Genomic DNA, 8,212 nt, shown 5'->3' with positions numbered 1-8,212 from the left:
GGCTTGATATGGGTCTTGAAGTTTTATAGCTACAAAGGCAAGGAAAGTAGTGCAGCTCCCTTCCGGCAGGGGAGCTGGATGGACCTGCTGTTTCTCAGTTAGGCAGACTAGACTGGCAGGAGAAGGGAGGGACAGGAGCCAAGACATGCATGACCTCTTAGGCCACCAGGAGGAGGAGCTAGACTCCATCTATAGGTGATGGGGAGCTGCTGAAATTGTGGACAGCAGTGTGACAGCAGAGGGGGGTTAGCAGCGGTAACTGTGGGAGCAGTGTGAAAGGGACAAGCAGAGTAGCCTGGGAAGAGGGGAGAGATGAAGGAGGAAATCAATCAGCACCAGCAGCCGGGCTCCTCACTTCTTCATCTTGTCCTCAACTCCCTCGGCACAGGCAACCCAGACACTGTCCACCCCATCAATCCTGCAGTTATATAAGGAAATAGACAGTTATTGACCACATGTTTTCAGAACTCCGATACTTCCTCCCAGAGCACAGCAGCCCTCGGGATTGTGAAAGAGTACGTGTCAGGTAAGCTCGAACTAAAAAAGGAAGAAAGAAAAAAAGGACAGAGGTCACTTGTATGTTGTGTTAAAACCAGGTTGTTTATTGGTACGTACACACCCACACTCGCACCTACACACATCCACACACCTGCTCCTGATGCACTGAGCCAATACAGTACGGAGAAGACCTAGGGAGACAAGGCTGGCGAGGAGGGCTTGGGTCACTGTGACTCTCCAAAGAAAATATGTTGACTATGAGGCAAGAGGTACACCAAGACAACAGCCGTCCATCACCGCGTGCAGTTTTCTCTCCTCTGTCCCTTCCCTGTAATCCTTCCCAAGGGGCCCTGCATGGCCCCGGCTCCCCCAACCTGCTGCGTTATGACATGGCCAACAGTGCCAGGGTTGTTGTAGGGAGGACAGGCCAGGGCTGGCCTTGCCTTGTACCCAGCCCATGGACAGTTGGTTCCCTGAAGGAGTTAGATGGCCTTCCTAGGGCTTCACTCCACTAATCTTAAGAACCTGGGGTTTCTCCATAACTTCAGCATCCATTCCCTGCAATGGGCTCTTTCTCTCTGCCCAATTCATTTTCCATTCAATAATTCTTCCATCGCCATTCCCAGTAGCCTGACAGGAAGGACAGGAAACAAGGAACAAGAAAAAGGGCAGGTGGCTACCTGCCCCAGTCCAGGTGAGAGCCCACTCAGCTACCCCATTGGTGAGCTCTTCTCTACCAGGCAGCAGCATGAGGCTCTAAGACAAGGCACGGCTCTCTGCCAGGCCTCTGGACAGGGTGCTTGGCCTACTGTCCCACCTGCCAGCCCAGCCCTTGCTCAACTCAAATGGATCGGGTCACAAACCAGCTGTTCCAGCCACCTGTAGGATGGCACTGCGCTGGCCCCGCTCCAATAAACCTGCCCGATGCTTTCCCCCTCCTCTCTCTTCAAGGAAGCCCAGAGTTCCATCAGCCTACTGAACACTTTTAGGCACCTTGTTAAATTGGAAGGATGGGTGAGGAAGAGGGACTAATAATCCTCCCAACCAGCACCTGCATCCCTCTAGCCCAGTTCCCACCATGCTGCCAGAGAAAGAGATTAAATGGTGGAAGCTGGGTGGCCTCAGGAATCTCTAGAAAGAAGACAGTCCCTGGACACCACAAGAACCCCAATCCAGGGTTGGATGGTTTGAGGACAAGGAGTGACTGCCTTGATCAACACCAGATCTCCTGAGCCATGGACATGATTCACTGAAAAGGAAGCTTTATTTTCTTCCTGGCAGGTCAGAGGAAGGAAATTCCAGGCTGCCTTTCCCTCAAACCTGATTTGATGGTCAATGCATACTCAGTCGACCCATAAGGTTTATTCTTATGGAGTTGGGATTAAGAACATGAGGCAGAGGCAGTGGGGCAGGGATGCTGGTGGCAGAGTTAGCAGCACAGTTAGATCTATTCTGCCTCTGAGGCCGAGATCCCCCCGGCTCAGAAGGCGTACCCCCAGGGTTGGGGCTGGGGGCATTCCCACTGCCCTTTGGGCTTCAGGCTACCAGGAGCCATCAGCCCTCCCTCTGACTTGCCTGCTACACTTCTCACCAAGCAAGGGCTGAGCGTCTCTGGACCCTCGGTCACCCCTGGTCCAAAGCTCTGTGGTGCATTTCCCTCTGACTCTTCCTAAACTCATATTTAGGATTCAGCTTAAGCCAGGCTCCTGAATTTCTACTTTAGTCCTTCTGGCCTCACCGTCCTGAGAGAGAATGTGGTCTCCTGTACCTCTTCAGCCCCCAAGCAAGTCCTAGAGGCAGGATCTGCAAATTGTGGTGATGGTATAGAGGATGGGTGATGTTGGAGGCGTCAGAACCAACCTCAGACCATCTGGCACAAGGACCAGAGTGGACAGGGACCACGAGGCAGCATAACTCTAGCAGGACAGAGTCTGAAGTGCCCCTTTCCTGGAAGGACCATCTTGGCCCTTGGCCTAGGATCCTGATCCCGGAAGAGGGTGAAGTCCAGACCGGGCTAGGTCCAGAAGAGACAGGGGAGTGTTACACCCAACCAGGGCTGCCCTTCTCTCCCTCCCAGAGAATCCCAGGCACGGGCAACCCGGGCACCTCCACTCCACCAGGAGACTCCAGCCACATCCAGGAGACTTACAAAGGACACGCAGTGGGAGTCTGGGTAGTGGGATGCCGAGGGGCTAGATGAGTATATTCTGAGATCCAGGACAACCGAAAAGTCACGGACGAGAGTAGGAGCCGTGGGAGGAAGGGGCACGAGCAGGTGAGGTCAGGGCCAGCTGGGCCTGTGAAACCAGGAGGGCACTGGCCCTGGGGGCCGCGGCTAGTCCCGGAAGGCGGAGAGCATGTGTCCATAGAGATAGTGGGAGTGAGCTAAGAGAGAAGAGACAGAGACAGGGGATGCGGGGTCAGAGTCAATCCCAGGCAGCAGCGCGGTGGCAAGGGCCTGCAGCATGCTCCCAAGCGCAAAGCGCCCCGGGCCCCTGAAGCGGGCAGGCAGCCGGGCAGGGCTGGGGAGCGGGGCGGGGGCTGCAGGGCCGGCCGGCGGCAGAGGCAGGCGCATGGGGCTGGGGCCGGCGGCAGAGGCCCGCGTCCCAGGCCTGGCCACTTACCCCGAGCCGGGGGCACACCCCGTCAGACCCGGGGCGGGCGGGAGGGTGGGGGTCAGCAGGAGTAGGTCCGAACCGTGGAGGTCTCCAGTCTCTGCGCCCCCGCCGTCCCGGCTGGCAGGAGTCGGCAGCCGCGGGAGAACACACAGAGCGGCGGGTTAGTGCGCGCACACGCTCGGCCGCGGCCCGGCAGCGCCCCGCCCCCCGCAGCGTTAGTGCAGCCACAGCCGCGCAGCGCGGGCGCCCGCCGCCAGCCTGCCCTCTCCCGGGCGGGCCGGAGCCCGCCACTCACCTTCGGGCAGCATCTTCTTGGGCGGGGCCGCGGGGGGCTGCAGGGGCCCCAGGGTGGAAACGCGGAAGGCGGCCGGCAGGGTCTCGGCCGAGGCGCTGAGCAGGCCGCCACCGTGGTGGTCCCGCGGCCGGAAGCGTTTTCTCCAGGAGGGCGCGCGCCGGAACACCTTGTCCTCCCCCTGCACCAAGGGGGCAAGGGAGGGCGGGTTGGAATTGCACGCCCCCCCCCGCGCGCGCGCGCTCCCAGCCTGGGGAGGGCGGCTGTGGCTGGGTAGGGCACCGCTCCTTCCTACCCCTTTGGAATGAAGCTAGCAAGGTCACTTCCCCTTTGTAGCCCTCAGTTTTTCCCGCGGGACATGAATCGGGCTGATGTGGATGACTCCCGGAGACGAACTGCCCCTGCCTGGGTCTGGGGAGGTCGTCTGGTCAGATCTGTCATCCAGCAGTCAAGCCGTGCTTCCTTGCTCACCCGGGTCTTCTCAAACTGAGCTCAGGATGCCCACTGATCTTCCAAGCTAGTCCTCTTCTGAGACCCCCACGGTTCACCCACCAGTTCCCATATTTGCTCTCCTGTCCCTCTAGGTCCTCCAGTCAGGACATCTGGCTTCCAACCCTGGGTCAGCCATGTCTCTAGCACGTGACCTTAGGGAGTTTCAGCGTCCTCATCTGTGAAATGGGGGTACATCTGCCCTAGGTATTCTCAGGCTACCTACCCCAATGGGATCAGATGTGACAGTGCAGGCAGAGGATCAGAGACACGCTCCTCCAAAGGACACGGCAAGCGGCCCCTCCATCTACCTCTTCACGGATTCCCATTAGGTCTCTAAATAACTATCTCTGCCAACAGGCAGGCAGGGCCACAGCCCTACAGGAAGTGGAGGCCTCCCTGCCCGACCCTTCAGATCCACATCCACCCTGCTTTGTAGCCATGCCTCCTTTCACCTCTGTGTTCTCAGGGGCTGCAGGCTGCAGGCAGTGTGGTATCCGCATGAATAGGGACTGTTGCCGTCCTGGCCCCATACCCTTGGGATTTGTTGTTTGTGCCCTGTGGAGGTCAACTGCTCTGATCAATTCTTAGCACCAAGTACCTCTCTGTCATAGTTCCCACCTTAGTAGCATTTTTACATGGACTAGGAGATCATTTCATTAGTACTGCGTCCTCCTTCCCTTGTTTCCTTACTTTCTGCCTCCCCCCATCCCTTTTACTTTGCCTCTCTCTCCCTCTCTTTTCTCTCTCTTCTCCCTCCTCTCTCCACTCTCTCCTGCAAGGACCCAGAAGCTATACTCTATGATCTGTTTTGTTCTAACTGTTGTATCCCCAGCTCCTGAGTAGTGTCTGGGAATACTGCTGACATCCAATAAATACCTGTTAAATGGATGGACTGCAGTTAACTCCCTATACACGAGTCCCATTCCTGTGTTTAGCAGGACCTTGTCTTCCCCTTCACCTAGTCCACACCTCTTTCCTTCAGCCCCCTTTCCACCTTCAACCAACCCTCTGGGTTAGTTTCTATTGCTCCTCTGTGCCCTGACCAGTGTGTTCTTCCTGCTTCTCCTCTTCTCTTAGGTCCTGATCTTCACCAAGAGGGAAAGCTGGATGAAGCCTTTCAGAGCCATGAGGGGAAACAGAACCAGAACTGGCAGGAAGCCTAGCTGTAAGAAGAGATAGCTCAAGGTATTGATGAAGTGCTAGGTGGCTGGACCAGAGGTCTCCTCCTCAGACCTCAGACTTCCGCCGGTACCACCACCCACCACTCTCACCTCACTCCTGGGACCTGACTTCCCCTCTAAGCTTCCTGCAAGTGTCCTCTGTAGCTGGCCCCCCACGTGCATCCCAGAAACCCCACTGTGCTGCCCAGTGGGGTTTAACTCCATCACTCCACCCTAAGGCCTGAAACCTCCCAGGCCAGCCAGCTCCAGGAGCTCCTGGGAGGACTGCGATGCAGAGAAGGAGGCAGGAATCAGAGACAGTCTATCTGTTCCAGGCTTGCTCTGCCATACATCAGCCCTGGGGCTGTAGTAACATACTTCTTTGAGCTACAATTTCCTGTAAAATGGGGATAATAACCTGCTCATAAGTGATGGCGAGCATAAAGTGAAATGTCTGTCACCATTGTGGCACCATGCCTGGCCCATCCCTGGCACAGGCATTCAAACAGTATTTTATAAGAATTGAGGAGTCATTTTTTTTTTATATGAGAAAGTACCATGCTAATACATACAGGAGTCATTTTTCCAGAAAGCAACAAAGAAAGGTAAGGGCCTAGGTATGTGAGGACGGAGTAGTGCAGTCATTATCCCAGGAGCACTGGGAAAATTGAGGTCTCCGAGAGTGGAGACAGCGGGAGGGGTATTAGTTTATCTCTCAGACTGGAATATATATACATATATATCAATATATATATTCCTCCCCCAGCTTCAAATTAGGTAGATTCCTGAGTGTGGCCTGTCTACTGAGACAAAGCACTCATTCTACCAAGGTGGTTTGTAGCCCTGTTAAACCCAACTAAGCAACAGTGATCTGACTGAAGATGGAAAAGCTAAAAATAAACAGAGTCCGGGCTGTTTTTTAACTTGCTTGGAGCCAAATCAGACCTGAAGCAGACCTGACCAGCAAGGGCAAGCAAGGTTGGCAGTAGGAAAGTGAGCAGGGAGGAGGCAGGGTAGAGGAGGGGCCACGTCCTCAGGAAACCAGTGAGCTTTGCAGACATCCCTAAGGGAGCACTGTGGCTCCACACGTCAGGGCTGTCCTTAAACTCCAAGGCCCTACCTAATAAAATTAACAGCAGGTCTTACTGGGCAGGACGGAGATGTGCTAGTTTGGCCTGAGAGACAAAAACAAAGGTGCTATCCCAATGATGTGGTCTTCAGGGGAAAAACCTTTGATCCTGTGTGGCAAGAAGTGCTGGGCACAGACCTGGAAGATACTAGAAGTATAACACAGAGGGGCTTTCTGCTTTTATACCAGAAAGGAATTTCAGAGAGACTTCTCCACAGCCTACTGCCACCCAAAGACAAGCCCAGCTACACCTGGCCTCCCTTAGGCCGCCCACCAGTCATCAGCCCAGGGAAGCAGAACTTATGAACTTCAGTGACCAAATCTCTGGGACCCTTGATTCATGGCCAGGTACTCACATCATCCAGCTTCCGGTCTGTGCCCAAGGCCAACAGGTTATTGAACTCTCTCTCCATCACCTGGCGGGCCTGGAGTCCACAGGGTGAGAGAGGAAATTCTGCAGTCAATGACCTTCGCACCATCTTCCCCGTTTTCCAGGGACCAAGGGCAGATGGAGCAGGACTTTGGTGCACTTAGTTCATTTGAAACCTTCACCACCTTCCTGAGGCTATTCCTTCTAACAAACCTCTGTCCTATTAGAAGTGAAACTTTTAACCTTAGAAAATTAGAAAAAATATTTTTAAAAAGTAGGATCATAGAAAAAATGGAGGATTGGCTTTACTTATTGGAGGAAAATCATACCTGCCTGCCTTTTGGTAGGGTGTGAGAAAAAGCATGCATACCATGGGCAAACAGAACTTAACTTACTTGGATTAAATAAATACATTTCAAGGGCCGCATCACAAAAATTAGGAAGACCACTCAATCATGGTAATCAGTGGCTTTGAGCTGTAGAGTGCATAACAGCTGTCTCTCAGCGCCCTAGAAATTAACTCATTAAGAAAATCACCAGACACAAGAAAATTTCAAAACTTTCAGCCACCAAATATTTTGACCATTTGAAATGAAGAATTCCATATCAGATCAGACCCCATTCTGCTGATAGCTAAGCAAAATGAACAAGTCAGGAAAATATGACGGCTGAGAAAGCACTAGGGCTGCATCCCTGCTACAACTGACAGGATCACCACAAAATCTGAATGCATTTTGAAGTAGAATAGGAATGCATTTTCGAAGTAAATGGGAAGTAAAGGAAAGAGAAAGGCCCATTTCTGGTGGAAGATAATAAATACAGCATTCTGTAAGGATTGTCTTTATCAGTATTGGGAATACAACATTATTACAAACATCCTGAAAGGAGCATACTAAATATTCCAGTGTTCAATGACATTGTTCCTCTGACTAAGGAAAGGCTAAGTCGATAGGTACCAATTTCACAAACACCTCACAGAGCTGTGTAAGGAGCCAGGAAAGAGGCAAATGAGGTGGAAGCTAAAGCAAGTATTGATAGAGTATGTTTGGGGGGAAGTCCAACCTCTTACTAGAGAAGTGGGGATCTGCACTATCCATTTTGACTGGTTAGGAGAGGTCACTGGTCACGAGGGGTCACTAAGGACACACTGGCCCTGCATGCTGCTGTAAACCCCAAAGGCCAACTCACCACCCAGAACTGTGAGACAACGCAGCCCTACCCTCCCTCAAGCCAAAACGTGTCTACTCCCAGAATAGCCTGTGCTGCATTGGTGGCTGAGTTTCAAAAGCAATCTGGCAGCTGCAAACAGTCCAGACAAGGGCAGCTAAACCGATCAGGGGACAGGGGCGGGTCTATATGAGGAAAGGCTAAAAGAATTAAGATCACTCTGGCTGGGGAGACAAAGGCTCAGGCCCAGGGGCAATATGATCAGAGTGTATGAAATTCAGTTTTCACAAAAGGTGAGAACTGGTCAAATACTAGCATCCTTACCAAACTTAAATTATGAGCAGGAGGCAGCTCCCTCCCCAAGGGCTTATTTAGGACAAATAAAATCAGGAAGTACTTTACACAACTGTTAGTACTTTTAGAATCCCATTACCCACAGGAAGTTAGAAAGGCCAAAAATATAAATAGGTTCAAGAGAATTTAGAT

General features: G+C 52.9%; 1 protein-coding gene across 5 annotated transcripts in view; it reads right to left on the bottom strand.

Annotated features, from left to right (window-relative positions):
* Window positions 1–581: 581 nt before the first annotated feature.
* Window positions 582–8,212, bottom strand: part of Ppfia4 (protein tyrosine phosphatase, receptor type, f polypeptide (PTPRF), interacting protein (liprin), alpha 4) — a 47,595-nt gene continuing 39,964 nt past the window's right edge. For 3 of the 5 annotated variants that reach the window (XR_001236928.1, XR_001236930.1, XR_001236934.1), the window contains 4 exons: window positions 6,546–6,614; window positions 3,412–3,589; window positions 3,123–3,233; window positions 582–2,883 (listed from right to left, as the gene is read on the bottom strand). Coding sequence is in view for 2 of the 5 variants with exons in the window: in XM_013522498.1 (XP_013377952.1) it covers window positions 2,834–2,883; window positions 3,412–3,589; window positions 6,546–6,614 (297 nt within the window). In the remaining 3 variants the exon portion in view is untranslated. The remainder of the gene's footprint in view (window positions 2,884–3,122; window positions 3,234–3,411; window positions 3,590–6,545; window positions 6,615–8,212) is intronic. The other 2 variants (XM_013522498.1, XM_013522500.1) reach the window with 1 other exon arrangement.

Source organism: Chinchilla lanigera, unplaced genomic scaffold (genome assembly GCF_000276665.1).
Source record: "Chinchilla lanigera isolate Chin_1 unplaced genomic scaffold, ChiLan1.0 scaffold00005, whole genome shotgun sequence".
Classification (NCBI taxonomy): domain Eukaryota; kingdom Metazoa; phylum Chordata; class Mammalia; order Rodentia; family Chinchillidae; genus Chinchilla; species Chinchilla lanigera.
This window is presented reverse-complemented; position numbering and strand designations above follow the sequence as displayed.